Genomic DNA, 27,862 nt, shown 5'->3' on the forward strand with positions numbered 1-27,862 from the left:
TCTGGTGACTTGGGGTTATTTTCCAACGCGAGAGAGAACAACGGCTCATAAATAAATTTCACTAATAAACCGGCAAGATTTTTTCCATGGGAATTAACAGCCCAATACGGAAATGGCTGCACAGGGCTCAACCTTTTACCTCCCTTTGTATAACTAATTTTGAAAATTAACATCCACTTAACCCGTGGCTATTATTTTTTTCAAACAAATAAAATCCCAAAATTTAATTTACATTTCTAGTAGATAGAAAAGAAATCTTGTAACCACTTGTAACTTAATTTATTTAGGTAATAAACGATTTATTAGAAAGAAAAAAATCTGTCACAATTTTAGTTTTGTAGATGTCAAAATTTTAAGTAGTTTTTTAATCCGTAAGTCTGTAATCATTGTAGCATCCATAAGTATCTTCAAATCCATAAGGAAGCTGCAGCTTAAAATAATCTGACGGCGCATGCATCACAAACTCCATGCTCTCCAAAGACCTAGGAACATCTTCCTCCATTCCTAGAATTGCAATATTTTTACTCTCTAAATCTTCAATGTGAACATGTATCCTACCAATGATATAAGTGTCTGGGTCAAAACCACGTTCAGGCGGTGGGCTGTCCTTCGAGGGCAGGAGCCAAGTGAGGGCTGCACTTTTTTCACAATACTGGTCCTCAAGTAAGCCTCGTATTTGAGCGTAATAAATCCCACCATCATGGCCGCGGACAGAAACAATGTCCCCCATTTTAATATAACTGCCCTAGAATTATTAAAACAGACTTTTAAACACAATTTCATCAAAAAATTAATTTATCATACCTTATGGCGAACTCTTGTAGTCAATTTCAATACCGGCGCAGGCGATGAATAGGTTGGCTGTAAATTTAAATTCATAAGTATTGACAATATTGGCTGGTTTGATTTAACCTACCACATTTCTTACAACTGACTTCTTTTCTTTCGGTTTCGAAACGACTGGTCTGGGGTAGGCGTAAGGGTTTGAGTGAGATAGAGTGCTTCTGGTGCTTCTCGAACTTTTCCTCGTGGGCTGGGGTGTTGCAAGCCCAGTGTCATTACCAGCCGCACCATCAGCATCTGCCAGATCGTTTTTGCTCAAGTCAGTCTTAGGCTCAGACGAATCCACACCGTCGCCTTCGAGGATGACAACGGAGTCCCTGTGTGCTCTTTTTGCAGGTGGTTGGTCTTCACCATCAAATCTTCCCTCCCTATTTTCACACGAAGTGCAGAGAAAGCCATTGGAGATCCTTTTCCAAAGCCATGACTGTTCCGATTTGCATTTCAAGCAAAATACGTTTTTGCTAAATATAATATAATTTTTTATTTATTTAATTTTAATGTATCTAAAATACAAACCTTTCTTTAATTTCGATGGGTGTAGACTTGGGAATGGTAATTGCTGGCTCTGGCTCTTTTTCAATTTCTGTTTCTAATAATAGTGGAGCTTTGCACTCTTTCTCAGGTTGTTCTTTTATGAGTTCGATGGGCTCTGCTGGTGATGTAGTTTCAATGGGCAAAGTTAGAAAACTCTCAGCAGGCTCTGATTCGTCCTCGATGGGCAAAGTTGGAAAACTCTCAGCAGGCTCTGATTTTTCCTCGATGGGCAAAGTTGGAAAACTCTCAGCAGGCTCTGATTTTTCCTCGATTAGCTTATCATCTACTTCTTTATCAACTTCTTCAGATTCTTTCTCTTCGTCCTGTTTTATTTCAACTAACTCTTCAGTGGCCTTCGTGGAATCATGATCGAGACAAGGTGGTTCTTCGATCACTTCCGCAGGAGGACTTTCTGCATCTTCTTTTAACTCTGATATTAGCCTTTCAACCCTAATTATGATAAATTTAGAATCAAATAACTATGAGAATTAATTTTAGACGTACGTGAACAAAACATCTTGATCAATTTCCTCGTCAGTGAGGATATTTTCATGTCTTTCTTCCTGACTTTCCATTTTTGGAACCTTCATAAACAACTTTAAATCATCGCGGTTCGCTCATTCAGGAAGACGAACCAATGAACAGAGAGATCCAGTGGCCTGTCATTTTCCCGACTACAATGATTAGCCGGAATTGAATGGAAGATTGTAACTGATTGTAAGGAGAGTAAAGAAAGGAGCCTATAGTTGAAAGATACTAATAGGAATTTAACCAATAAAAATGCTGCATTGAAAGTACTTCATTCAAGTCTTTCATAAAACTCTTTTTGGCCCCTCCCATTAGGTTACTGTTTTTGCAATCTGTCGTCGCGTTCGTGCATCAACCCAAAGTGTAATTCGCCTTTGAACAGATGTCCGCAGGTGGCTCTGGTGCGATTTAATTTCAACATGGCTGCCACTTTCGAGATTAATGGATGAGGTTTGTTGAATTTGATAATTTTATTTCTTAATCACGCGCTCCGCTCGCCAATTTTCGGTCTATCCGGGCGCTAAACTCGAATTTCATCCTTGGCGCGTTGAACTGGAGCAAATTTGTCAAATTTCGTTCAGCCGCGTGTGAGAAAAATGGCTCGGATCGGCCGTGTGGAGCTCGCTCGCGAGCTCAGGGTGTGTTTTGTCACGCAGCAAAGAAACGCATGAAATTCGCGTTACGTTTTTACACACGTACATAAATTTCTTGCGCATTATCGGTCTTGATCTAAATTCGCAATTGCGGGCGCTGGGGCTGCGCGTGACGTCTTTCGTGCGCCCAGACGTGAGCTCGAGAGCGGAGCGAGGTGGGATTTCACTTGAAGGGCATTGAGGCATGGCCATGACAATTAATTTCGTGACTTTTTCACCTGCTCTGCCTGAGATGGATGCTAAATCTCTTTGTTCTCTGTTTGCAGATTAAAGACTGAACAAAATCGCAATCGTGTTTTGCATCACTCTCGTATTATGAGGTATCATTAGCGCTCCCCAGCCATGAGTACCTCATAATTCGGCCTCCTTTTACACCGTCATCTTGAATTATGGATGGCGCTGAAAGGGTAAGTCATTAATTTTCCTCCTTTGCATAAATCTTGGTGAAACCATCAGTTGCCACCTTGTTACGAGAGACAGTAAATTGAAAAACAACAGCCACACCCAGATCTTAATCCCAGACACTCATATTGCACCCTTCTTTTTTCACGCCTTGGCCACAGGGTCACTCCGAGGACTTATGGTGGGACTGCTGCGGAAACTCTTCTAGCCAAGTGCACACAACTGCCACCGACTCTCCACCTCTCGGCACCGACTCTGGTTCGCCGACCTTAGCCGACGAAGAGGTGGACGATGTGCTGAACCAGCAGCCCGTCGAGGACATCCTTTCCAACAAACTTGCCTTGTACAGCAGCTCTGAGGAGTCAGAGGAGGCCATCGAGGACATGGGCAGCTCGCAGTCCAAAGAAGAGTCCGTGGCCGCCGTCGAGGATGTCATCGACAGTCCTGGTGACGAGTCCCCCGAAGAGGCCAAAACCAGGTGGCAGTTGTCGCCACCCACTCTGGTCAGCGACCCCAACGACCCCACCCCATCTACCTCATCCGAGACAGCGGTTTCGGACACTGTGGGGGACGAGGGCCCCAAGGACCCTGAGGAGCTGACTCCGTGGAATAGCCAGGAGATTTCCTCGGTTTGTTCATTGCTAATTTTGAAACAAAATTTACCAATAATTGTTTAAGAATAGTATCTAAAAAAATAAACACAAAAATTTAGAAAGGTCAACATATTTCAATTCTATCACTTGTTAGAATGTAAAGTAAACAAACATTTCTAAATTTTTAAAACTTGTTTATAAATTAATTTCTGCTTGATAATGAAGACAGTAATCAAGTTTATATTTTCTATAATAATGAGATAATTGTATGAATTTTATTATTGCATAGTTATAATGTAATTAATTTAATTTTCCCATATGCAGCGGAAGAGAAAGCTAAACAATTTGGAGACTGAAGCAGAATGTAGTGATAAATTCCCTCGGAAGCGTGGCCCGGGGAGTGACTCTTTCGAGGACAGCAGTACCGACGAAGGAGAATCAGAGACGGCTCTTGAATGCAAGCGTCTGAGGAAGCCATACCAATTGGGCAAACCGTGGAGTCGCAAGATCGGCGTGTTCACCACTCCCCAACCGCTGAAGCTGCGAAAGTGGATGGAAACTTACAAAAACTGGAGCAGCGATGAGCGCCGTGTGGCCATCGATGCTCTCATCGGCGAGTGTTATTTAGAAGACGCTCTTTACATGATGAACAAGATCGAGCCTCACCTCCAGCGGGACTTTATTTTCCTCCTCCCCAAAGAGGTATTCGTCTAAAAAATTATGTAAATTAATCTTAAATGTAATTTTTTTCTAGTTGGCTTTACACGTACTTAGCTTTTTACAACCAGTGGACCTGCTAAGAGCCGCACAGACCTGTCGGTACTGGCGAATCTTGACTGAGGACAATTTGTTGTGGCGCGGGAAATGCAAGGCAGCTGGAATTGATTCCCCTTGGGTAAGTTTAAAGAAAAACTAATTTTTTTGCCTAATTAACATAAAATCCTTAATATTATTGCAGACGCCACCCAGCTCGAGGAAAGAGTACACAACCTCCAGCAGGCTTTCACAATTTTCATCCCTCTCTAGCGGGGCGGGCTCGAGTTCCGAGAACCCCAGATTTAGTCCCTCAGCCAGTACTTCCTATAGCACAATAACTCAGCCCCCGTCATCACCGTGGAAAGTAAGAAAGAATCCATTTTTGCATTGAACTGTTCTAAATGCACATTATTTTTGCAGTCTGCTTATCTTCGACAACATTGCATTGAGATGAATTGGCGTAGCAAACCGATTCGTCAACCTAAAGTGCTCAAAGGTCACGATGACCATGTCATAACTTGCCTGCAATTTTCTGATAATAAAATACTCAGCGGATCTGATGATAATACACTGAGAGTTTGGTCTGCGACCACAGGAAAGGTATTTCAAATCTAATTGGAGTTTTATGGGTTTTTGAAAAAATCATCTCTTTTTTTAGTGTCTTCGTGTATTGGTAGGCCACATAGGAGGTGTTTGGTCATCCCAAATGTCTGGTTCGACCATCATCAGTGGCAGCACGGACCGCACTCTAAAGGTCTGGAATGCAGAATCTGGCCAGTGCTTGCACACTTTGTATGGGCATACGTCGACGGTCAGGTGCATGCATTTGCACGGAAAGAAGTAAGTCGAAGTACTTCTTTGAAAAAAAGTTACAATCAAAACAAACTGATGGTTAATTCTTATTTATTTATGTTTTGCATTATAAGTGTCGTTTTTGAAATCGTTCATTATATGATTAAAGAAAAACAGAATTTACTGAAAACATCAATTATTTTGAAAAGTTAAAGATGGTAAAATATTGAAAACTGGTTTCTTGAAATTTGTCGTAAGGAATTTAAATCATTGTTCTTTAAACAACATCAAATAAAAGAATTAAATATATTTTCATCAAGATTAGAAACAATTTTGAGAAGATTAATTAAAACTTTTCATCTTTGTTTCCAGAGTGGTCAGTGGTTCTCGGGACGCAACGCTGCGTGTTTGGAACATCGAATCAGGCTCCTGCCTACACGTCCTTGTCGGACACTTGGCAGCCGTTCGCTGTGTCCAGTACGACGGCAAGCTGGTGGTCAGCGGCGCCTACGACTACATGGTCAAGGTGTGGAACCCCGAGCGTGAGGAGTGTCTGCACACCCTGCAGGGTCACACGAACCGCGTCTACTCGCTGCAGTTTGACGGCAAGCACGTGGTCAGCGGCTCTCTGGACACCAGTATTCGGGTGTGGGACGTCAAGACGGGCACACTGCGGCACACCCTCATGGGCCACCAGTCGCTCACCTCCGGCATGGAGCTGCGGAATCGGATCCTGGTGTCCGGAAATGCAGACTCTACCGTCAAAGTGTGGGACATTGTGACCGGCCGATGTTTGCAGACTCTCTCAGGTGCTGTTCGAAATTGAACAAAAAAAGGGAAAGTTGCTTATTTTTGGTTCATTCAGGGCCCAACAAGCACCAGTCTGCTGTCACCTGCCTCCAGTTCAATAGCAAGTTTGTCATTACTTCCTCAGACGATGGCACAGTCAAGCTGTGGGATGTGAAAACTGGTAATTCTAATTTCTAGCAAGTTGTAATTTTTTCTAAACTTGACCATTTTTCAGGCGAATTTATTAGGAACCTGATTGCCCTGGACAGTGGTGGTTCGGGAGGAGTTGTTTGGCGCATTCGGGCCACAGACACAACTCTGGTTTGTGCGGTTGGAAGCCGAAACGGCACAGAAGAGACCAAACTGCTGGTCCTCAACTTCGACGTCAATACCGAAGATGAGTACACCCAGACAGTGGCAGTGTGCACCTCCCCCTCGCTGTTCGAGGACGAAGACCTTCATACCTCTTAGCAATTTGGCCAATGGAAGAAGAACATATTCACATAGAACTCTGAGGAATTGTGGATGCAAACAATGTGATACATTTCATGTGAATCATGTATTAATATACGGATTACTGCTGCTGGGCTACGATTTAATTTGATGATTTTTTTCTCTTAATTTTATTAAATTTGCTGAGGCATGGATCACTACTTCCATCCTCTGCAAAAGATAAGTTGCCAGTTTTATTTCCGATTTTTCTGTTGAAAAAGATGATGCAGATCTGCCTTTGAGAGCAGAATTTTTGAGACTTGGTTGTCTTGCTAAGCTTGGTCAGTGACACTCTGCGATTTCGGAAATATATTCTCTTCTTGTATAAGCTTTTTATTTATGAACTAGCTTCGCTCAAAACTTGATTTGTTTATTGAAAAAAATCGTTGCATTTTTGTTGAGACATCTGTCATGGAACGAATGCGTGTCTTTCAGTTTATTTATTCACAAATTCTCATCATTTTTATCATTTATATATGTATTTCATTGCGAATCATGAGAAGATCGAAGTACAACCTAGCGTGTAATTTAATAGGGTATCAAGACGTGTTCAACTTGGTCAACATGCAGCTATTCAATTTTGATATTTGTTTCAAACAATTATTGTAATCATGAACGCAATCCGTTTAAACCACTATGATGCTATCATTTTCTCCTCTGTGTTTTCACCAACATGCTGTGATGTAGTTTTGATTTTGTTTGTCAGAATGAAAATGATTTGATCATAAAAATAATGTTTCTCTCACTAAAGAAAAAAAATATCTGAAAATGTATTGCTTTTTGGCCCATATTCTCATAGGACTTTTGTGCTTCGCAATTCAGGTGCGTACTTGTTTTCGAAAGAATGGAATCACAGCCTTTGAAATTCCAGCTTCCTTCATATTTTTGTGGTATTCAAGTTTGGTTGCTTGGCTTAGGAAGGAATATTGGAAGGTTATTATTAATGTATCTCAGCAAAACAAAATGTATTAAAGTGATCGCAATACAACATGGATTCACTTGCGGTCCCACAAAAGAATTATGGTAAAAAAGAAAAAAATATGTATAAGGTTTTAGGATTAAAAACATGCTACGAATAATATTGCTATCGAGTGTAGGGTGTATGTATTCTTGTAAACATGGATGAAGAAATACAATAATCAACACAAACTGGACTAATATTACAAAAAGCATTGGTTGATGGAGAAATTTAAATATGCGAAGTTCGCCTTGCGTGAATGTAAAATGTGGTTGCTTTTGGAAGATGAATGCAAATAAAGGAAAATTTTATAAAAAGACCTCTACGAATCTTGTTTCACAAACGCCAGAAATTTGGGTGAAAAAATTACCATGCAAATTAAATTTTTCGGCGCACTTTTTAATTTAAATGCTAAAACGATAAATTTGACCCCAGGCCTTTTTGTACCGGAATAATTATCTCGTCCCACTGCTTTGTGCACATCATCAATCAAATATTATGCCAGCAGTATGAGGCAGAAAGAGCGCATTAACCACACAATGGATACGGATAAAAAGTGTGTGTACCTGGTGCATAATATCACTTTGTGTGTTTTTAATATCGTGACGCATTTTGCTGGAGCACAAATAATGAGCCTTTTATGCCATTCAAAAAACGCGCTGGATGGTTTTTCTGATCTCGCTGGATTAAAATTCACATCAAAGCTGCTTTGTTATGTTTCCATTCAGTATGCAAAAAGGGATCAAAATTAATTCATTTGCACAACAAAAAATATACAAAAGTTTGAAACTAAATATGCTTGAAATATTTCAAATTTTCACTCAAAATAATTTTAAAAAAAACCTTGTGACTAAAAATAAAATTTATTTCTTTTTATTTTTCAAATTTTCCATGTAGTTCCTCAGGTTTTCTTGGACATCGGGCTTGCTGAAGTGGTCCATGAAAAAATCCAAATCCCATTTTTTATTCTTCATCAGCCAATTTGTAGTCGGCTCTCGCAGGCTCAATTTCGTCAACTTCCTAGCAATAGCTGTTTTTTTTTAATAAATAATTAATATTTGAAAAAAAAAAATCAACCAAAATCTTTCATACGGTTTACGGAGGAAAAATTTTCTACTAAAAACTTTTCAGCCTTGGACAGAGCGTCCACCTTGTCTTTGGCCAACTCGTCGACCAGCCCTAGGGTTTGGGCCTCTTCGGGGGAGAACATTTTTCCGGTGGTGAGGGCGAGTTCGGCTGGTCTGTAAGACACGGTGTCCCTCGTGGCGAGCAAGGCCCATTTCGGAGCCACGATTCCCAGGTGCACTTCATTCAGTCCGATTCGGAATCGAGGATCGGCGACCATCACCCTGTACTCGCAAGCTAAAGACATGACGCAGGAACCGGCTGGACAATAACCCTTCAAATTTAAAAATTTTAATAAAAATCAATGAAATTATCAAATGAGCTATTCTGCGGCACATAATTTGAAAAGAATGAGAAACATTATTAATAATAATACAATTCAAAATGCGCATTGTTTAATGTTTCCTTAATAATTTATGTAATTTATAATGATAAAAAAAATCTTGATATTCGGTGGCAAATTCTGGCAATTCCTCATTTTTAATTTTTTTTTAATCCATTATTCTACAAGACACGTGTATTTAAAAATAAATAACTAGAAAATTGCAAAGCTCATGCAATAAGTTTTTCTTTTAATTTTAAAAATTTGCATAAAAAAAAACGAAATTATTATTATTAGGACAGGTTCGCTGTTCGCTATTTAATGGCTGATCACGTGTCACGTTCATCACACGTCTCTTTTCTTCCCGCCATTAGACCCTCTTTTCTTATAGAGGGGGTTGGATTCCGTTAGTGGGGGGGGGGGGAAGAAAACATTTGTTTATTTTTATTTTACAATTAGTTCGGTGCATTGACCTTGTCGGCTAAGTTTGGCAGTGAAATTATCAAGAAAACGGATTTATGGTGAAGTGTGTGAGAGAAATGACGCAGGACAATCTTCGTGTCACTGAAGAAAGGCCGTGGACAAAACGAGAAGACTCAAAAGGACCAAACCAGAAGCTTTTGATGAGGCCACATAGCCATGAGTTCTCTGATCCTGATCTTGGATGAAAGGTAGGAAGGAATCTTTTTTCACGCAATCCCGATCAAATCTTGCTATGAATTTCCACGCAAATTTAACCCGTCTTTGTTTATAAATAGATAATAACGTCGTATTCTTAAATTTTGACCTTCATAATTTTTGCTATAATTCTACGTCGACTTTTGCAATTTGCAATTAAATTTATAATTTATAGCAAAAGACTCCAGACTAAATTCGGTCTAAAGCAATTTTGGGTACGACGGACACCCTCTCTTTTTAATATCCGGGCCATTCTTATTTCATGTTCAGAAAAGAGTCAGGATTTAAACATATCTGACAGTCTGAAATTGCAGGTTAATATGCAAAATTTTGCTATTTTTTTTTCATAATTATATCAAAGTAATTTGGAGATTTGCACTAAATTTATCTGGTGATATTTTTAATCTTTTTTTACCAGTTATAATTTACTTTCATGTAAATTAGATAATTTAAAATTTAACTTACATTAATGGCAGCAACAGTTGGATAAGAAGTTGTGAAAAGCTTCAACCAAATGTCTTGAAAAAGTGTCCAAAATGCAGCAACCCTTTCAAGATCATCGAAATTAAATTCCGCAACGTCCAGTCCAGCCGAAAATATATTATCCCGACTCTTGCTCATTGAAAAAAGTTAAATTTTCATTAATCAAACAGAGCAAATTAGAAACTCTCACCGAAGCTAAAATCATTCCTCGACACTCTTTGTTATCTTCGAGCTTTTGGAGAGTTTCTTGGAGTGCGAGGAAATGACCTCGGTCGAAAGCGTTCACCGGAGGTCGGTTCATCGAAACGGTGGCTATGCCTTCAGGAATAAATATTTTACTGCATTGAAACCAAAAATATTTTCAGCGTCTACCTGTTTTGTCATTGAAGGAAAGTTCGACCAACTTATTTGGCTTAAAATTCGACAAAGAAACTCCTCTTTTTTGCATCAACAGCGATTTTAAAGTTTTAACCCCTTTGAAGGTCCTATTACAGATGAATAGATAAAAATAAATCAAAATTAAAAAATGCATGCGTACCTGACATTGTTCAGCATCTTTTATTTCGGTCAATGATTTGAAAAAAGCAGAATTTTAAAATACAGTTTAAAAACTTTTCACTCGCACCAGCAGGAAACATTGACTTGTTTACCAAAGATAAAATTGTGCATAACAAGATACAGCGCTTGACTCATCTTGACTACAGATGGCGTTGTTTGAATTAAAAAAAATCCTTTTCATGAAGTCTAATTTTAGATTATTATTTTTATTAAAATTGTCTTGACAAAAAAATTTATTTTTTAATTTTTATTCAATTGAATCAGCACCATGAAGTACGTGAAAACCACGCTCACCATCTGTGAAATGAGAGAAATTTAATTCTTCAAAATTAATTCAATTGCTAATTGTAATACCGAAGCGAAAAATTCAAGGGACATCGAAAAAAACGGAGCTCCAGGAAGGCAGTGACCAACTCTGTCGCTCGAGGCGGTGCAAATGATGAGAGCCGCGTGTTGCTTCATTGAGTCGTTTTCTATCCACGGCCCCTTGTAAACCTCCGAATGCACCTTGGTGACCTTTGACACAAGAAGAAAATGAAAAACAAATAAAAATTTATGAATTTTTATACCTTGTCCTTGATTTTTTGTCCGAGCAGGCTGTAAACGTAAACTTGGTACACAGAGCCGATTCCAAACATCAGAAACGAGCAGATTGTCGTTCCATGCTGTAGCTAATTTAGTTGCTTAATTTAATGAAAATTCATAGAATTATAATTTTGTAAATACTTTAACTATAACAAAAGATATTATGCAAAGTTGAAGTCCCGTGCAAATAACTGCTGCGACTATTCCCGGCGCTGCCAAAGCGTTGATTTCTTTCAACAAGCTGAAACAAGAAAATTAAAATCAATATTTTTAATTTAAAAGTCGGCAATGTAAAAATTTAATCACGAACTAACATAAATTGAAGACCTACGACATACTAAAATTTTTGTATTCTCAAACATGAAAGTCTGCCAATTTTTATGTGTTTTTTATGGAAAACTTCATACCGCTGATTGGAAAATTAGCACTTTCAACTTTAAATATGGGTGATTTGCGTTTTCCCGCCGTGAACATTTGAACCTCAGAGTCAATTTAGTATCAATTTCAAAACGTTTTTACTGAATTGATTGAAATCAGAGGACTTCATCGAGAGGTTCAAATTTATTTTGTAAGAAAAAATTAACCTTTGATGAATTCCTTATACAAAATCTCAGATGTTCTTAATTAGGTTTTATATTTAAATTAATTTTGTAGCACTTGAAAAATACAATTCATACTCATTGATATTTTGGTGGAAATTGAGCCACTCCGTCAATTGCTCTTCGCCTCCATCTCTGTCCAAAGCTTTCGACAAACTTTTGGCCAGGGTGTGGTACCGGTTGATGATTATAATGTACCAAGCGTAAAACAGAGTGTCCGAAACGATTATTCGTCCAATGGCCAGGAAATTGATCACATGCAGAAATCCAGCGTAAAGTTTGAGAACGCGAATCGGCGGCCAGAATTGGAAAAATGCGCAGATGTAGGACCAAGATTCGATCACCTCCAAGGGCACCTGGCCTGAGGTCAGTAATTTGTCCACCACTTCCTTCGAACTGTTCACTGCCGATTTTTCCAAATAATTGTCCAATTGTCCGAAAGTTGATAAATAATTCGCTCCGATCGAAATGATGAAAGATGTGAAGAGGATTGTTATTAAAATCGTTATGCCCCTGAAATAAAACTTTATTTTGGTAAGAAAATTAATAATCGAAATTTCCATTAAAAAACCATAAGTTTTTTGCAAAAATTCAGAAATAAAAATTTCAAATTTTATTTTAAAAATTGAAATATTGTTTTACCTTGAAAGATTTGTGGAAAATTTTCTGGCTCCCGCCTGGAAACCTGGGTGATTTAGTGCGGCGTAAACTCTTTTGGCGATCGATTCCATTTTCTTTTTTCGCACGGTCGTGTAAACGATGCGAATGAGACATTCAAGCATGCCGAGAAATCCGGCTGCCGTGAACAGCGCTTGGCCGAAATCGTCTCTGTGTTTGGCGAAAGTCGCAATCGTGGAGATGGCGTAAAAAATTACAACGAGGGCGATGATTGCTGAGTGGACCGCGAGTATGGCCGTCCAGAAAATTCCGACTTTGAGTTTTTTTGGCGGAATGTGCAGATTTTGTCCGCACAGAGCGTTGGCCAGTGACAAGAAGTAGAATCCAAAATTTCCCTCTGACTGAAAAAACAAATAATAATTAGAATAATTGTATATTTTAAATATATCCTCAATCACCTTTTCTTCTGCAGTATGAGTTTGGTCTAGCTTGAGAGGCATAGTTTTTTAGAGGTTCTTCTTGGAGTGTTTTTATGCGGACTAATGCTCTTGCTATGTTTTCCGACGAGGTAAAATTATCAGCTGATAAAATATGTGGAACCATCTGGTAGCTATCAATTGATTTTTGAGACCTGCTCCATTCTGCGCAGTCTAGGAAGTGCCAATTTTCGGTAATCTTACAAGAGGCGCGACCTATACACCACTCTCTCAGAATTAGGTTGGTATCCCGTTTTATGTCGCGCCTGCTGTAGTGGTTTTATGTCGCGCCTACTGTAGTGGTTTTATGTCGCGCCTGCTGTAGTGGTTGATAGAGATAACCGGTATTTATACCTCACAATCACCGGGACTGCAGGAAAGAATAAGGGCCTTTGGGATGGGTTCAGAAGGGGAAGACAATCTTAACTGATTGCAAAAGACGTGACCTACCACCAAAGTACGGGGAAGGGGGTTGTTTTTATATGTCGCGCCTCTTGTAATGGTTCACTACAACAGGCGCGACATATGCACGCAACGCCTGTGGTAGGTCGCGCCTCTTGTAATCGACCACTACAACAGGCGCGACATACACAATTAATAATGGTAAAAAAAAAACGAAAGCAGCGAAATTGTGTGCACACCACGAACCAGACCACCCCACAAACCGGCAACTCGGAGGTGGGCAACCCCCCAAGATTAATTTTTGCAGAAGCCGCGAGCGAGGGGTGGAGGCGCAGCGAGGTCGAGGACGTGGGGAAGGCCATGCGGAGGGCGAGGACAAAAGGGCGGCTGTGTTCGTGGGGGGGCTCCTGCGGAGCCCCCCCACGATCCCCGCCCTTTTGTCCCGCCCGGAGCCGGCCTTCACCACGTTCTCGGGCGAGCGCGCCTCCAGCCCGAAGCTCGCAAACCCACAACGGAGTTGCCCACGAAGGGAGTTGAGGGCACCCACACCGTTTGCTCTCAAAACACCCTTTGCAGACAACTCCCTTTGTGGGCAACTCCGTTGTGGGTTTGCGAGCTTCGGGCTGGAGGCGCGCTCGCCCGAGAACGTGGTGAAGGCCGGCTCCGGGCGGGACAAAAGGGCGGGGATCGTGGGGGGGCTCCGCAGGAGCCCCCCCCCACGAACACAGCCGCCCTTTTGTCCTCGCCCTGCGCACGGCCTTCCCCACGTCCTCGACCTCGCTGCGCCTCCACCCCTCGCTCGCGGCTTCTGCAAAAATTAATCTTGGGGGGTTGCCCACCTCCGAGTTGCCGGTTTGTGGGGTGGTCTGGTTCGTGGTGTGCACACAATTTCGCTGCTTTCGTTTTTTTTTTTTACCATTATTAATTGTATATGTCGCGCGATCACGTCTTTTGCAATCAGTTAAGATTGTCTTCCCCTTCTGAACCCATCCCAAAGGCCCTTATTCTTTCCTGCAGTCCCGGTGATTGTGAGGTATAAATACCGGTTTTCTTTATCAACCACTACAGCAGGCGCGACATAAAACCACTACAGTAGGCGCGACATAAAACCACTTCAGTAGGCGCGACATAAAACCACTACAGCAGGCGCGACATACCAACCTAATTTTTAAATACTGGTGTATAGGTCGCGCCTCTTGTAAGATTACCCAATTTTCTTTACTCAATCTTAAATTTTTAATTTTTGACCGCTAAAAATGATTTTTTTTAAATTAAAAAAATGTAATTGATTGAAAATTTTGCCGTATCATTCTGACCAGAGGGATAGGAAAAAGTAACATAATTATGCTAATTATGATTACATAATTTATAATTTAATTATCTTAAATTTCGTCAATTATAGAATCTGTAGAAAATTTCAAACTAATTAACTTGAATTTAAAATAACGACAGCAACTTCATAATGTAAAAAATAATAGAAAAATAAACTATATTCTATTTCTTAGCTTGATTTATTTTGCAAAATAAAAAGTAATAGATTATTTTGCTGAATATTTTCCACGCTGCAAGTTTTTAAATTATTTATTCGGTGCTTCGTTTCTTCTTCTTTTTGCGGTCGTCGATTTTGGCCCTTGCGTGCCTGTCCGTCGGCGCCGGGCCGCGAATTCCCAAAATCCAGTCTCGTTGGGCACCAGGGCACCGCCCATCAGCTTTGCCGCCGCGCTTTCAAAATTTTCGCCTCGATCTCGCTCACCTCAATCACCATGTGAGTCAAGCTCACTACTTTTGCAGCAGTAATACTTGATTTTCCTTCATAATAATCACAATTTCTGGCTTTCATAAGAAATGATATGTTATATAAATATGTATTAGTGAAACAATTTTATCCTAGTTCTTTAAAAGGATTTTGATGTGATTCAAGTAGTCACGCGTCACGCTGAACTTGAGTGTGGTGGGTGTGTACTTTGTTTGGAGTTGGTAAATGGAGTAAATATATAATTGTTATGTTGTGACTTTTTAGAATTTATTTTCAAGTGATTTAACTATAGGTAGTGCAAATTTCACGTGTTTTAATTACGTTGTTAGTTGTGATAATGTGTAATTTCAGTTATTTCGAGAACGGAGACCTCACAAGTGAAGTTTGTAGATTTATTTTGTGAAAAGAAGACGTTTTGATTGAGAATTTAAAATCACCAACACAGTAAAAAAGTAAGCACTGTTCTTAATTATACATTATTTATTGTGCATCCTTTAAAACTAAATTCAAGGAATAATTATATTTAAACATATTTAATACAAAAGGAGCACATTAAAATAAAAGAAAAATACTCGTCAAATTTTATTTTTTTTATTTATACTTCATATTTATCTTATTGATAATCAGGAAATGAGCACATAGGAATAACATCAAGTGATGCATATGACTATTTAATGCGATTTTGCATTAGCACAGTTGTCCTTGACAGCCTGACTGAGATCTCTTTTTCTTTTTTTAGGACCATTGTTATCCGACTGAGACTTCGGAGGTCGACCACTTGCGATTTGAGCTGCTCCCTTGGATACTCCTACTCGACGCCTTGCTCGACCAGATGGATTAACACCAGTGCGACCCTTCTTGGACAGCACAGAGTTGACAGCTCTGTAAAAAGCCACCAAAGCAGCTTGAGCAGCTGGAGTAGTTTTTGGCTTTCGGAGTGCCTTTCCCATCTTTTCAACAAGTTCAGGTGAAATATTAACCAAAGCTAAGTCGAGGAAGTCGCTGAAATCGTTCTCCAGCTGCTTCCTCTTTTCGGCCCTGTCGGCTTCATCAAAGACATTTTCATCTGTCTCTGTAGCAACTTCCATCTCATTATTGTAAAAAAACTCATCTTCATTGTCACCAGATGCTTCGTCATGGCTATTGCATTGATTTCCTAAAATAATTTCATAATTTTAACAAAAAAAATTATACATTCATGCTGCACAAGTTTTAAATCACATTTTAATTATAGTTAATTATGAGATGTAAAATTTTAATTTTATTTTATTAACCTTTTTGTGGAGAGCTAGTAGGTGACGCAACCTCAGTTCGCCCTAAGTAGAAGCTAGTCGGCAGGGTTTTGTCGCCAAGGGCCACTTTGGCTAGAAGTTTTCGGTCAGAACTGAGGAGTGGTGGAGCTGAGGGAATTGCTGCCTTTTTATACTTCACAAGCAAAGCCATATGCTTACAAAAAGCTCCCCTCTCCCCAGATTTGCAGGAGCAAAATCCACTGTCTGTTCTGACTTCATAAAACGTCTCTGGAAATTTCACATTCATTCAATTAAATCAAATCAAATATGTATGCTATGAAATCAAATAAATTTTAGTGTCATGAATTATGTATATGGAAATTAGGGCCTTATAGAATTAAACTGAAGATTATTTTCTAATTAATTATAATTTAAAATCAATATTTTTATTACCAGCTGAGATTGAACTTGGCACGCTGTAAAGGTTTTCGTCAATTTTGATGATCTTGTTGGGGTCAATGGACGAAGCTCGCTTAAGCATCTTGTCGAAAACCAGTGAATGTGCCGAATGTCGGTTGTGTGCATGGTCAAGCAATCGTCTCTTGTAATAGTCATCCATCGGTCCGATAACAAACTCGATCAGAGCCACAGGGTTATAAGCCTATTTTTTATTTACAATTTTATGTAACAATTTATCTGAAAATATTTCTTTCTTTCTTACTTTCATTCTTTGCATGACAGCCTCTTTAGCAATTTTAATACTAGTCTCAGCAAAGTTGTTGGTATCATTGCCTCTATTCATAGCACCAACTCGTGCATAGATAGCCCACTCTTCCACTCGTTTTGCAAACTTTTGAAAGCGTTTCACATACTTAGGATGCGCCTCATTTTGAGCTAAAATGCTCTCCGAAGCACTTTCAAATTCCTCCAATGTGTTAGCATAGACAGCCTATAATATGAATTTCACAAAATTAGATTAATCATTTATATTTTTACTTTCTGCACGTAAATATTAACCTTGTAATATAGATTCATTAATTTCTGCCTATCATTTTTATTGCAGTTGGAAAGGAGCCACTTCCACTCCGCCGAGAGTACGTGAAACACACATAGCAACCTACGTGCTGTTGGCCACACCGACTCAACCGCCTTTCGTTCCGCAGAACTGTCATCTGTCATTACGACACTAGGCGCCTAAAAATGAAGTACATTTTCATTTAGAAATGTATGTTTTTTTTTAATTTTATTATTGGATTATGAAGTAGTCTCTGAGTAAGATTTTTTTAAAACTCTGTTTTAATTTAATAAATATTGGAATTTATTGTTGGTAGGGAATATAAAATGTTTGTGATTAATTGGAGGTTAATGCTAAGGATAATGCTATTCAGTTTTACCTCAGAGCCACCAAATCCTTTTGGACATTCTCTCTTGTACAAGTTAAAGGCCATCTCATAGCAAGTCTGAGTCTGGTGGCTTTGCAGCAAAATGCAGAGTGGCATTGCACCAGCTTTTGTGGCAGAGCACATTGATGTAAAGGTGCAGTGAGTCACATCAACATGTGAGGTTGAATCAAGGAAGAGTGTTTCACCAGAGTGCGGCAGTTCTTGCACCCTTTTCATCAAGGGTGTCACAATGAGGATGCACCACTCGCCATCCTCCATTGAAGTCTTAACAAGAACATCTAAAGTTTTTAAGATTTTAATGTATTGCATTTTAGGAAAAATTCAATTTTCAAACTACCTCTTGAAATGTAATCTCCAGAAGCAATTTTTTCTTGAGTCTTTTCAATTGGTGTTAAAGATTTTACACCAAATTGCTTATTTGACCATTTGTCAAACAAATAGGAGACAGTTCTTTTGGTAGGGTTAATATTAGCATCAGCAAGATTCACAAAATCGTCATTGCTGATAAGTAAGTCTTCGTGACGTTTCCTTGCTTGAGCAGCTGTACTCCCATCGTCAAAATATTTGTCGAACAGAGCGGCAGTCGATGGATCTACTCGATTTAATCGAAGTGTGTCCGCACTTAAGATGTGATGATTGTGCACGCCTTCAAATTTGATCACAGCTTGACGGACAATACCATGCTTGTCAGGTCTGAGATATTTATCCTTTTTTTTGGTGTCTCTTGTAATCTATGTTGTAAAAAGATTGGTCCATTATTGTTTGTTTGTTTGTACTGATACTTTAAATTCTTGAAATTCTTTAATTAATAATAGTTTTCATTAAAAATTATACTTATGGGGTTTAAAACCATAATAATCAATGAAAAATCATTAATTACACCCACCAGCTTGATTTTAATATCCAGTGTCACTTTGCAATTTGTTGTTCGCTTCGAATCAACTTTTTTGTTCAATTTGCTAAGGTGGCAGTGAAACCTTTTATGAGTATGGTACCTATAGAGGGATTGTATTTTTATTTAATTAATTGAGTACTTATTTTAATGAGATATAAAAAAACCTTTCCATTTCTTCGTAACAGTATTCGACGATCCAACAGCTTCTAGAAATTTTTGAAAATTCTTTGACCCACTCGTCAATCTCATCCACTGATGATAAATTGGCCCTCAAAACGGTGGAATTTTCAGAATATTCCACACAGACAGTGTGGAATTCTGTCGGAAAAACATTTTTAACAGGACTTTTCACGGCTGCCATTGTCATTGTTTTTATTTATTATGCACCTAGGCCAAAGTTAATGTGCAACAAATAGTGCATATTCACAACCAATAGAAGTCGATTTATTTTCTGTTTGCCTTTTAACATTTATAATAATTATATATTTACATTAATTGATTGTTAAAAATTATGACAGTGAGAAATTGTGATTATTATGAAGGAAAATCAAGTATTACTGCTGCAAAAGTAGTGAGCTTGACTCACATGGTGATTGAGGTGAGCGAGATCGAGGCGAAAATTTTGAAAGCGCGGCGGCAAAGCTGATGGGCGGTGCCCTGGTGCCCAACGAGACTGGATTTTGGGAATTCGCCGCCGGGCCAAATTTATAGCTTTTATTCGGCAAAGCGGATTACACGGAATAAGGAGGTTGCAAAGTAACAGCCCCCGGCGTTGACCTGACAGAAATGTTCCGGGGGTTGCGAGAGAGAGCGGCTTATGTGCTCCACTTGAGCGAGCGACCAGCCGCGCCTTTTCCCATCCATGTTCCGCCTCTAAATAAATAGCCATAGGTGGTGCACTCGCCGCGGCGGACACGACGACCGGCGCACTCAATTTCCGCGGAAACGGACGCGAGGCCAATCAGTGGCAAAAGCTTTCTTACTTTCTGAGTTTGCAGCTTCTGACGTTGCGACGTAATAATTGGCATATACGAGTCCAAGATAACAAGAACTGAAAATTTATTCTGTTTATTAAAATATTTTAATTATTTTAATTTTAAACAACTCTATTTAATGTGGAAAGTAAAATTAAATGCTTCTTCATTTATTCAATTTATTTGGTAATAAAAAAAAATCAAAGAATATTTGATCTGTCATTATATATTGTTATTTTAATTCCTAAGAGATTAACTACATTTTATTGTCAAAATTATTAAAATAATTTGATGATTTTGATAAATCATAACAAATTTAATTGCCAATATTTAAGGAAAATTAAAATTATCGGCAGCAGCTTAAAATGTTTTGAAATTACTATGGGGAAAAATTGTAAATTTTAACCACAATACTGGATTCAACTGTGCAGAACATTTTTCATTAATTGTATTAATTTTCTGTCAAATTTAAAAAAAAATAAACCAAAATTATATTTATAAGTGGATAGAGAAACAATTTTATAAGAAATTTCAAAATTGGAAAATTTTAATTTACAATCAATTTTAACTATATATTATTACAAACAAATTTAAAATGAGTCAAATTATAATAATTATAAATTTATTTACATATTTATTTTAAGAACCTTTTCCAATATCTGCAATTTCAGAGCAATAAGAGTTCAATTTTCAACTCGAAGAAACTTGACAAAGGATGCGGCGTCTTTCCTTTTCCCTTCAAAGAGGCGCTCATTTCTCCATGATTAAATTCAGAGCGGCTCCATTTTCTTTCAATCCAAGCCCAATCAAAAACCGATTACGAAAGCACGTTAAAACACACACGCGCGCACTCGAGCGCGGCCAAAGCGCTTCACTTTGAGAAAAGACGCGAGAGAGGCAAAAAGGAGCTGCCGCTTTCCTCTTGACTGGGCACACTAAAAAGAGAGAGACTCGAGCGAGCGAGAATAAATCCATAAAATTTCTCACCCGTTAAATTTCGCTGAAGGAAAGCGGCTGCGAAATTCGCAGCAGCCCCTTCTGTGTGCGCGACGCGATTTCAATGGAAATGAGACGAGAGCGACAAACACACGCAGCAGAGCAAGAATTGATCAGATGAAAATGTACATTGCTTTCCGCCCTCGGAACTTTCCCTGGGCAGATATAAAAAGTGTTCGTGGAATTAAAAAGGCGGAAAAGACGGATTTTCCTTCTGCGACTCAACTTTCTGCTTCATTTATGTCACAAAATTTTTTTGTACATCCATGAAATATGGGAATTATTTCTATAGTTTTTAGGGTGGGTGATTGCTGAAAAACGCAATAAAAAAGATACTATCCCAATTTTAAGTTTGATCTATATTCTGGGAATAAAGACCAAAATTTGATCTATATTCTGAGAATAATGACCAAAGTTTGATCTTTATTCTGGAAATAAAGACCAAAGTTTGATCTATATTCTGGGAATAATGACCAAAGTTAAATCTTTATTCTTGGAATACAGACCAAAGTTTGATCTATATTCTGGGAATAAAGACCAAAATTTGATCTATATTCTGAGAATAATGACCAAAGTTTGATCTTTATTCTGGAAATAAAGACCAAAGTTTGATCTATATTCTGAGAATAAGGACCAAAGTTTGATCTATATTCTTGGAATACAGACCAAAGTTTGATCTATATTCTGGGAATAAAGACCAAAATTTGATCTATATTCTGAGAATAATGACCAAAGTTTGATCTTTATTCTGGGAATAATGACCAAAGTTTGATCTATATTCTGAGAATAATGACCAAAGTTTGATCTATATTCTGAGAATAATGACCAAAGTTTGATCTATATTCTGAGAATAATGACCAAAGTTTGATCTTTATTCTAAGAATAATTACCAAAGTTTGATCTATATTCTGAGAATAATGACCAAAATTTGATCTATATTCTGAGAATAATAACCAAAGTTTGATCTTTATTCTGAGAATAATGACCAAAGTTTGATCTTTATTCTGGGAATAATGACCAAAGTTTGATCTTTATTCTGGGAATAATGACCAAAGTTTGATCTTTATTCTAAGAATAATGACCAAAGTTTGATCTATATTCTGAGAATAATGACCAAAATTTGATCTATATTCTGAGAATAATGACCAAAGTTTGATCATTATTCTGGGAATAATGACCAAAGTTTGATCTATATTCTGAGAATAATGACCAAAGTTTGATCTTTATTCTGGGAATAATGACCAAAGTTTGATCTTTATTCTGGGAATAATGACCAAAGTTTGATCTTTATTCTGGGAATAATGACCAAAGTTTGATCTATATTCTGAGAATAATGACCAAAGTTTGATCTATATTCTGAGAATAATGACCAAAGTTTGATCTTTATTCTGGGAATAATGACCAAAGTTTGATCTATATTCTGAGAATAATGACCAAAGTTTGATCTATATTCTGAGAATAATGACCAAAATTTGATCTATATTCTGAGAATAATGATCAAAGTTTGATCTACATTCTGAGAATAATGACCAAAGTTTGATCTTTATTCTGGGAATAATGACCAAAGTTTGATCTATATTCTTAGAATAATGACCAAAGTTTGATCTTTATTCTGGGAATAATGACCAAAGTTTGATCTATATTCTGAGAATAATGACCAAAGTTTGATCTATATTCTTGGAATACAGACCAAAGTTTGATCTATATTCTGGGAATAAAGACCAAAATTTGATCTATATTCTGAGAATAATGACCAAAGTTTGATCTATATTCTGAGAATAATGACCAAAGTTTGATCTATATTCTGAGAATAATGACCAAAGTTTGATCTTTATTCTGGGAATAATGACCAAAGTTTGATCTTTATTCTGGGAATAATGACCAAAGTTTGATCTATATTCTGAGAATAATGACCAAAGTTTGATCTATATTCTGAGAATAATGACCAAAGTTTGATCTATATTCTGAGAATAATGACCAAAGTTTGATCTTTATTCTGAGAATAATGACCAAAGTTTGATCTATATTCTGAGAATAATGACAAAAATTTGATCTATATTCTGAGAATAATGACCAAAGTTTGATCTTTATTCTTAGAATAATGACCAAAGTTTGATCTTTATTCTGGGAATAATGACCAAAGTTTGATCTATATTCTGAGAATAATGACCAAAGTTTGATCTTTATTCTGGGAATAATGACCAAAGTTTGATCTATATTCTGAGAATAATGACCAAAGTTTGATCTATATTCTTGGAATACAGACCAAAGTTTGATCTATATTCTGGGAATAAAGACCAAAATTTGATTTATAATCTGAGAATAATGACCAAAGTTTGATCTTTATTCTGGAAATAAAGACCAAAGTTTGATCTATATTCTGAGAATAATGACCAAAGTTTGATCTATATTCTGGGAATAATGACCAAAGTTTGATCTATATTCTGGGAATAAAGACCAAAGTTAGATCTATATTCTGGGAATAATGACCAAAGTTTGATTTTAATTTTGGAAATAAAGACCAAAGTTTAATCTTTATTCTGGGAATAAAGACCATAGTTTGATCTATATTCTGGGAATAAAGACCATAGTTTGATCTTTATTCTGGGAATAAAGACCATAGTTTGATCTATATTCTGGGAATAAAGACCAAAGTTTGATCTATATTCTGGGAATAAAGACCAAAGTTTGATCTATATTCTGGGAATAATGAACAATGAATTATTGTTCTGCATTTTTTAATTAAATTTAAGGATTTAAGAGGAAGATATGAAATTGTTTGGAGGGATTTTAAATATTTTGAGGGATTAATAAATCGTCTGGCGCAGGTGAGAACAATGCCGTGTCATAAAATTGCACGTGTGCACATTTTTAATGCGCTTCCCTCTCCATGTTCATCTCTGCAGTGAGAGAAATTAATTAAGCGCGGGCCTCAAAAGCGAGGGCTGCCGCGAGCTCATGCGGGGGCTAATGAGTTTCTAGTGCGTGCTCCCGCACTCGAACTCGCACACACACGACAGAAAATCATCCCCGTGTCCGCCCTGGTGCGATATTCATCCCCCTTTCGCACCTACACGGCCATAATGATAGTGTATAACCTCACTAAGCCAGCACCTAATCCTGTGACTCAGTGTGAAAATGGTCCAGATGTAATATCGCTAAGCCGCTTGCCGCTCAAATGATACACTCATGCCTTCCTGCTCTAACCCTGTGAACTCTAATGCGGCGGCCGGGTTTTTGGCTCGCTGCTGCTGCTGCTCTCGCTGCCGTTATAATTGATGCCGCACCACGGGGCAGTGCGTAAACTTCCTCCACATCTGCTGAAATTATAGCATTTGCATTAAACGAGAATAATAAAAAATGGTGCTAATTTTTACTTCCTGGTTGCTAATTTTTATCTCCAGGGCATTTTTAGTTCAATAGCGCTAATTTTTTAGTTCATGGGCGACAAATTTTATTTCAAGGGCGCTAATTTTTAAATTAAAAAATTTTATGTTAGCGCCATGCGAAAAAAATTAGCGCCCTTGCACCTGGAACAAAAAACTAGCGCTATTGCTGATTTATAAAAGACAGTGTATGACACTGTTTACAAAAGGAACAGAAAATGCCAAAAATAATATAATACTTGCTATAGATTAAAGCACCATCTTCATTGAGGAAGGTAAAAATTTGCTTTTAAAAGCCGGACAGGTGAATGTATTGATTTGGACCCTCGGTTATAGCAAGTTAAATAAAAGTCCTTTAAAAGATCTAGAAATTTTTTTTACATCAATTCATTAATTCAATGTTGTAATAATCCAATCATATTCGAACTTAATTGCAAAATAAATTTGCTAATTCGTTTCGACACTGCCCCGCGTTTTAGCGACGGGCGCAGCCAGGCTAATTCTCTCTCTGGTGTGTACACATGAGAGCCGAAATGATGGTGAAATGTTTAGTTGGACGGCCGCTTTTATTCGAGTTAGTTGCACCTAAAGTGCGGCCGGCTCGCACGCTCCGTTACGCCTCGCCCGTGTTCAACATTTGTCAGCCAATTTTGTACTTCAAAGTGCCGGCCAGGCAAATTAGCGCGCCAGGCGTGTTTAATTTGGGCCGCCTTTTGTTGACGAAATGCTGCTATTTGGCCAGCTGCGTTTTCATTTCGCTGATTTTTTGCGAAAACTGCCGGCTTTTGTGTTTTGTCAGAAAGGTGGAAAAGCAGCGGCGCTCTTTGCAAAATTCACTGATTTCGCAGTGAATGGAGAAAAAGCGGAAAAAACGGACGCTTAATCCTCAAAAGGAAAAAGCCTTTTAATTTTTTTTCATTTATCGTAAAAAAACATTCAAATTAACAACATAGAACAAATTTAATAATACAATTTCTATCCAATGTATAAATATTAAGTCTACACGAAACTTAGATTTTTGCTCACTTTTACATAGAAAATTTGAAACATTTCTGGCTAATTTATATTAAATCCATATGAATTTTTGAACAAATTTAAATAAAATTCAGCCCCACTTTCTAAAATCTCACCCCTAAGTTTGGAGATATAGCTAATCGCGTTGTGTTTTGGAAGGGGTTGAAGTCGTCTCGTCTCCTTCTCGCGGATTTGCAATCGATCGGGAAGTGACTTGGACGCATCTCGCGCGTTATAGAAAGTGAAGGAGCTCAGCTGCCGGGGGTGTATAAGTGAAAGGGTGTAAATCCGAGGATAATGTGACCCGGGGCCAGAAAGATACATTTATCTCTGGTGCGGTATATAGTGGCGGGGGCGGCAAGAAGAAGTTATAGATGTGCGCGAGCCAGACCCACCCCCTTTCCACGCAGCAGTCAAAAGTAAAAGGGCGAACACATTGATGGCATAACATTGATGTAATGCTTGAGAACGGCCGCACATGGCGCGCCGCAGCAGAGAGATGAGTGTGCAAATCAAAAGCCTCGCCGGCTAACTTAATTACTGCCCCAAGACATGCCACGATAAAATGCGAGCCGAGTGGAAAATATGGACCAGAGGAACACGAACTCGCTCTCTCACTTTAAGCCAATACGGGGCCGTGGAATTGAATTCGCAAAAAATGGCAAATTTATAATTCTCGATTTTTCAATCATTTGATTTTTTTCTGAAAAGTATAGCTCGAATTAAATTTGGAGGAAACGAAATCTCTTGACATGAGAAAGTTTACAGAAATTGATAAATATTTATATTAAATTTTTTTTTATATAAATTTCAATAAATTCAAATATTAAATTATGGAAGTAGAATCAATGTTAAAGTAGATGCAATCAGCTTATTTACTTATAATTGTATATTCACTTAACTCTGCTTAAGTCATGATAAAAAAACCTTCCTATTATGTTATACTTGTAGTAAATTCCTTACTTAAATTTTAACTGTTTAAGAAAGGTGCACTCGTAAAATTGGAAATTTGATTATTTTGTTGATTTTTTACATAATTTTCCATTCAAAATTATGAAGAAATCGCTTCTTTTTCTTAAAGCGTAAATTTATTATAATTTTTTTACTAACACGTTTTATTAATTATTTTCCCTCATCCGCAGAATTTATACCGTGGCATTCTCATCTGCTGTGAACTGCGCGCACGCGACGGTGCGGCCTGGAGTGAATTAATTTCTAATTAATCAACAGAGGCGTAATTGGCACAAAAGCAACGACCCTTGGGGTGTCACACGCGCTTGATCGAGAAACGGCAACTTAATTAAAAAAGCAACCCCGCGTGCTCTGGAACGTTCGTTCTCCCTTTTAATGAACTTTGCACAAAAAGACCTCGTTGGCCTGCAGGAAAATTTCAAATTCAGTCAAAATGTATGTTGGTGGAAAAAATAAGCGCCGTTGAGTCATGAACGATCAGAGACTTAAGCTGTTGGGAACATGTCAGTTGGCATTAAGTGGCGTGATCTCTGAACGAAAAAGCAGGGGCGCGCACATCCCTTCTTGCGAATCGCTGTGACTGAAACAACGCAACAATAGGCCAGGTAGATCTGTGGGCTGCGATATTCTGGTCGGCAACCCACGTCATTAGCAGAAGCCATTGTCCGTGCTGAGAAGGAAACGGAAAAGAAAAGGTGCGCGTTACGAGCTCCACCCGCTCGGCCACGCACACAGGATTGCCTCAGAGAACGCGAGCTGACATCTAAATAGCCTCTCGACACGAATACGGAGCCATATTATCTGTAAAAGTTCAAATTAATTCTCTGGAAATGATTCAAACAGAAAATTACGGAAAAGTTGAAAAGGTTCCAAAGTTGAAGAGCAAATTTGTTTCAACTGGTTCAAAATCCTTTAAAATCAGCCTAATCAGGAAAATTTTGGCTATATAATTATATACTAACAAAATTAAAGATTCCAGTCCACGGAAATGGTGCCATTAGGTCGGGAAAGAGACGATAAATGAGAGAGTTGCTTATCTGACGAAGTGAAATTGATGCAGTTTGGTAGTTTTAAATTTCTTTAAAATCAGTTCAATGAAAATAAATAATTCCCTGCACAAGGAGACTGACTTAATTTGATTATATATTAACAAAATTAAAGATACCAGTCCACGGAAATTGCGCCATTAGGTCGGGAAAGAGACGATAAATGAGAGAGTTGCTTTTCTGACGAAGTGAAATTGATGCAGTTTGGTAGTTTTAAATTTCTTTAAAATCAGTTCAATGAAAATAAATAATTCCCTGCACAAGGAGACTGACTTAATTTGATTATATATTAACAAAATTAAAGATTCCAGTCCACGGAAATTGCGCCATTAGGTCGGGAAAGAGACGATAAATGAGAGAGTTGCTTTTCTGACGAACTGAAATTGATGCAGTTTGGTAGTTTTAAATTTCTTTAAAATAGTTCAATGAAAATAAATAATTCCCTGCCCAAGGAGACTGACTTAATTTGATTATATATTAACAAAATTAAAGATTCCAGTCCACGGAAATGGCGCCATTAGGTCGGGAAAGAGACGATAAATGAGAGAGTTGCTTTTCTGACGAAGTGAAATTGATGCAGTTTGGTAGTTTTAAATTTCTTTAAAATCAGTTCAATGAAAATAAATAATTCCCTGCACAAGGAGACTGACTTAATTTGATTATATATTAACAAAATTAAAGATTCCAGTCCACGGAAATTGCGCCATTAGGTCGGGAAAGAGACGATAAATGAGAGAGTTGCTTTTCTGACGAAGTGAAATTGATGCAGTTTGGTAGTTTTAAATTTCTTTAAAATCAGTTCAATGAAAATAACTAATTCCCTGCACAAGGAGACTGACTTAATTTAATTATATATTAACTAAATTAAAGATTCCAGTCCACGGAAATTGCGCCATTAGGTCGGGAAAGAGACGATAAATGAGAGAGTTGCTTTTCTGAGGAACTGAAATGTATGTAGTTTGTTAGTTTTAAATTCCTTTAAAAGCAGTTCAATGAAAATAA

At 38.0% G+C, this 27,862-nt stretch overlaps 6 protein-coding genes and 1 long non-coding RNA gene across 11 annotated transcripts in view; 3 read left to right on the top strand and 4 right to left on the bottom strand.

Annotated features, from left to right (window-relative positions):
* Nucleotides 1–274: 274 nt before the first annotated feature.
* On the bottom strand, nucleotides 275–2,078 carry LOC132204780 (GATA zinc finger domain-containing protein 1-like). Of its 2 annotated transcripts, XM_059633541.1 has the most exons (7): nucleotides 1,882–2,078; nucleotides 1,631–1,827; nucleotides 1,360–1,585; nucleotides 917–1,304; nucleotides 805–861; nucleotides 559–745; nucleotides 275–504 (listed from the first exon to the last, which is right to left on the bottom strand). In XM_059633541.1, exons 1-7 carry the CDS (start codon nucleotides 1,965–1,967, stop codon nucleotides 365–367), a joined length of 1,281 nt encoding a protein of 426 aa, XP_059489524.1. In that variant the 5' UTR covers nucleotides 1,968–2,078; the 3' UTR covers nucleotides 275–364. The 2 variants fall into 2 exon arrangements, with proteins under 2 accessions (XP_059489524.1, XP_059489523.1); XM_059633540.1 differs by having other exon boundaries at nucleotides 1,360–1,827; nucleotides 1,882–2,075.
* A 150-nt stretch (nucleotides 2,079–2,228) lies between these two features.
* On the top strand, nucleotides 2,229–7,663 carry LOC132204777 (F-box/WD repeat-containing protein 7). Its single transcript, XM_059633538.1, has 11 exons — nucleotides 2,229–2,355; nucleotides 2,825–2,965; nucleotides 3,122–3,589; nucleotides 3,878–4,255; nucleotides 4,308–4,448; nucleotides 4,512–4,673; nucleotides 4,730–4,909; nucleotides 4,968–5,149; nucleotides 5,474–5,910; nucleotides 5,967–6,071; nucleotides 6,126–7,663. The coding sequence occupies exons 2-11, from the start codon at nucleotides 2,948–2,950 to the stop codon at nucleotides 6,359–6,361; spliced, it is 2,307 nt and encodes a 768-aa protein (XP_059489521.1). The 5' UTR covers nucleotides 2,229–2,355; nucleotides 2,825–2,947; the 3' UTR covers nucleotides 6,362–7,663.
* Nucleotides 7,664–8,197: 534 nt separating this feature from the next.
* Nucleotides 8,198–10,625, bottom strand: LOC132204788 (enoyl-CoA delta isomerase 1, mitochondrial-like). The gene is made up of 6 exons (XM_059633552.1): nucleotides 10,487–10,625; nucleotides 10,321–10,433; nucleotides 10,139–10,266; nucleotides 9,931–10,077; nucleotides 8,433–8,739; nucleotides 8,198–8,370 (listed from the first exon to the last, which is right to left on the bottom strand). Exons 1-6 carry the CDS (start codon nucleotides 10,501–10,503, stop codon nucleotides 8,204–8,206), a joined length of 879 nt encoding a protein of 292 aa, XP_059489535.1. The 5' UTR covers nucleotides 10,504–10,625; the 3' UTR covers nucleotides 8,198–8,203.
* The window catches only part of LOC132204782 (protein dissatisfaction-like), a 60,234-nt gene continuing 41,591 nt past the window's right edge, over nucleotides 9,220–27,862 (top strand). Inside the window, exon 1 of the mRNA XM_059633544.1 lies at nucleotides 9,220–9,458. Within this exon, the coding sequence (XP_059489527.1) occupies nucleotides 9,452–9,458 (7 nt within the window). The 5' untranslated portion in view covers nucleotides 9,220–9,451. The remainder of the gene's footprint in view (nucleotides 9,459–27,862) is intronic.
* On the bottom strand, nucleotides 10,659–13,021 carry LOC132204781 (uncharacterized). Its single transcript, XM_059633543.1, has 7 exons — nucleotides 12,767–13,021; nucleotides 12,333–12,709; nucleotides 11,769–12,203; nucleotides 11,233–11,332; nucleotides 11,076–11,177; nucleotides 10,861–11,022; nucleotides 10,659–10,803 (listed from the first exon to the last, which is right to left on the bottom strand). The coding sequence occupies exons 1-7, from the start codon at nucleotides 12,806–12,808 to the stop codon at nucleotides 10,747–10,749; spliced, it is 1,275 nt and encodes a 424-aa protein (XP_059489526.1). The 5' UTR covers nucleotides 12,809–13,021; the 3' UTR covers nucleotides 10,659–10,746.
* LOC132204588 (uncharacterized) lies at nucleotides 15,103–17,516 on the top strand. Its single transcript, XR_009442540.1, has 4 exons — nucleotides 15,103–15,234; nucleotides 15,294–15,394; nucleotides 15,682–15,909; nucleotides 17,238–17,516. It is a non-coding gene; the product is annotated as an uncharacterized LOC132204588 (long non-coding RNA).
* LOC132204587 (uncharacterized) lies at nucleotides 15,476–19,325 on the bottom strand. Of its 4 annotated transcripts, none has more exons than XM_059633197.1 (10): nucleotides 18,637–19,325; nucleotides 18,464–18,572; nucleotides 17,915–18,308; nucleotides 17,569–17,855; nucleotides 17,192–17,368; nucleotides 16,896–17,123; nucleotides 16,628–16,835; nucleotides 16,394–16,462; nucleotides 16,217–16,342; nucleotides 15,476–16,098 (listed from the first exon to the last, which is right to left on the bottom strand). In XM_059633197.1, exons 1-10 carry the CDS (start codon nucleotides 18,837–18,839, stop codon nucleotides 15,614–15,616), a joined length of 2,286 nt encoding a protein of 761 aa, XP_059489180.1. In that variant the 5' UTR covers nucleotides 18,840–19,325; the 3' UTR covers nucleotides 15,476–15,613. The 4 variants fall into 4 exon arrangements, with proteins under 4 accessions (XP_059489180.1, XP_059489178.1, XP_059489182.1 ...); XM_059633199.1 differs by having other exon boundaries at nucleotides 15,478–16,098; nucleotides 16,217–16,462; nucleotides 18,637–18,790; nucleotides 19,031–19,325; XM_059633198.1 differs by having other exon boundaries at nucleotides 15,478–16,098; nucleotides 16,217–16,462; nucleotides 18,637–18,790; nucleotides 19,059–19,163.

This window comes from Neocloeon triangulifer, unplaced genomic scaffold (assembly GCF_031216515.1).
Source record: "Neocloeon triangulifer isolate White Clay Creek 2 clone unplaced genomic scaffold, ASM3121651v1 ptg000022l, whole genome shotgun sequence".
Taxonomy (NCBI): Eukaryota; Metazoa; Arthropoda; class Insecta; order Ephemeroptera; family Baetidae; genus Neocloeon; species Neocloeon triangulifer.

Bases quoted from the DNA above. Each gene is read 5' to 3' on its own strand.
- LOC132204788 (XM_059633552.1), bottom strand. The intron at 10,078-10,138 runs GTGAGAGTTTCT...TCAATGAGCAAG, and splicing joins GAGGAATGATTTTAGCTTCG to AGTCGGGATAATATATTTTC. The intron at 8,371-8,432 runs GTATGAAAGATT...AAAAAAAAACAG, and splicing joins AAATTTTTCCTCCGTAAACC to CTATTGCTAGGAAGTTGACG.
- LOC132204777 (XM_059633538.1), top strand. The intron at 4,256-4,307 runs GTATTCGTCTAA...ATTTTTTTCTAG, and splicing joins TTTTCCTCCTCCCCAAAGAG to TTGGCTTTACACGTACTTAG. The intron at 6,072-6,125 runs GTAATTCTAATT...ACCATTTTTCAG, and splicing joins GCTGTGGGATGTGAAAACTG to GCGAATTTATTAGGAACCTG.
- LOC132204587 (XM_059633195.1), bottom strand. From the start codon at position 18,839: ATGACAATGGCAGCCGTGAAAAGTCCTGTTAAAAATGTTTTTCCGACA. The intron at 17,856-17,914 runs GTAGTTTGAAAA...TAAAAACTTTAG, and splicing joins TGGAGATTACATTTCAAGAG to ATGTTCTTGTTAAGACTTCA. The intron at 17,124-17,191 runs GTTAATATTTAC...TTCATATTATAG, and splicing joins TAATGAATCTATATTACAAG to GCTGTCTATGCTAACACATT.
- LOC132204781 (XM_059633543.1), bottom strand. From the start codon at position 12,808: ATGCCTCTCAAGCTAGACCAAACTCATACTGCAGAAGAAAAG. The intron at 11,178-11,232 runs GTATTTACAAAA...CAACTAAATTAG, and splicing joins TATCTTTTGTTATAGTTAAA to CTACAGCATGGAACGACAAT. The intron at 11,023-11,075 runs GTATAAAAATTC...CTTGTGTCAAAG, and splicing joins GACAAAAAATCAAGGACAAG to GTCACCAAGGTGCATTCGGA.
- LOC132204780 (XM_059633540.1), bottom strand. From the start codon at position 1,967: ATGAAGGTTCCAAAAATGGAAAGTCAGGAAGAAAGACATGAAAATATC. The intron at 862-916 runs GTAGGTTAAATC...TTAAATTTACAG, and splicing joins AGTCAGTTGTAAGAAATGTG to CCAACCTATTCATCGCCTGC. The intron at 505-558 runs GTAGGATACATG...TTGCAATTCTAG, and splicing joins CCCAGACACTTATATCATTG to GAATGGAGGAAGATGTTCCT.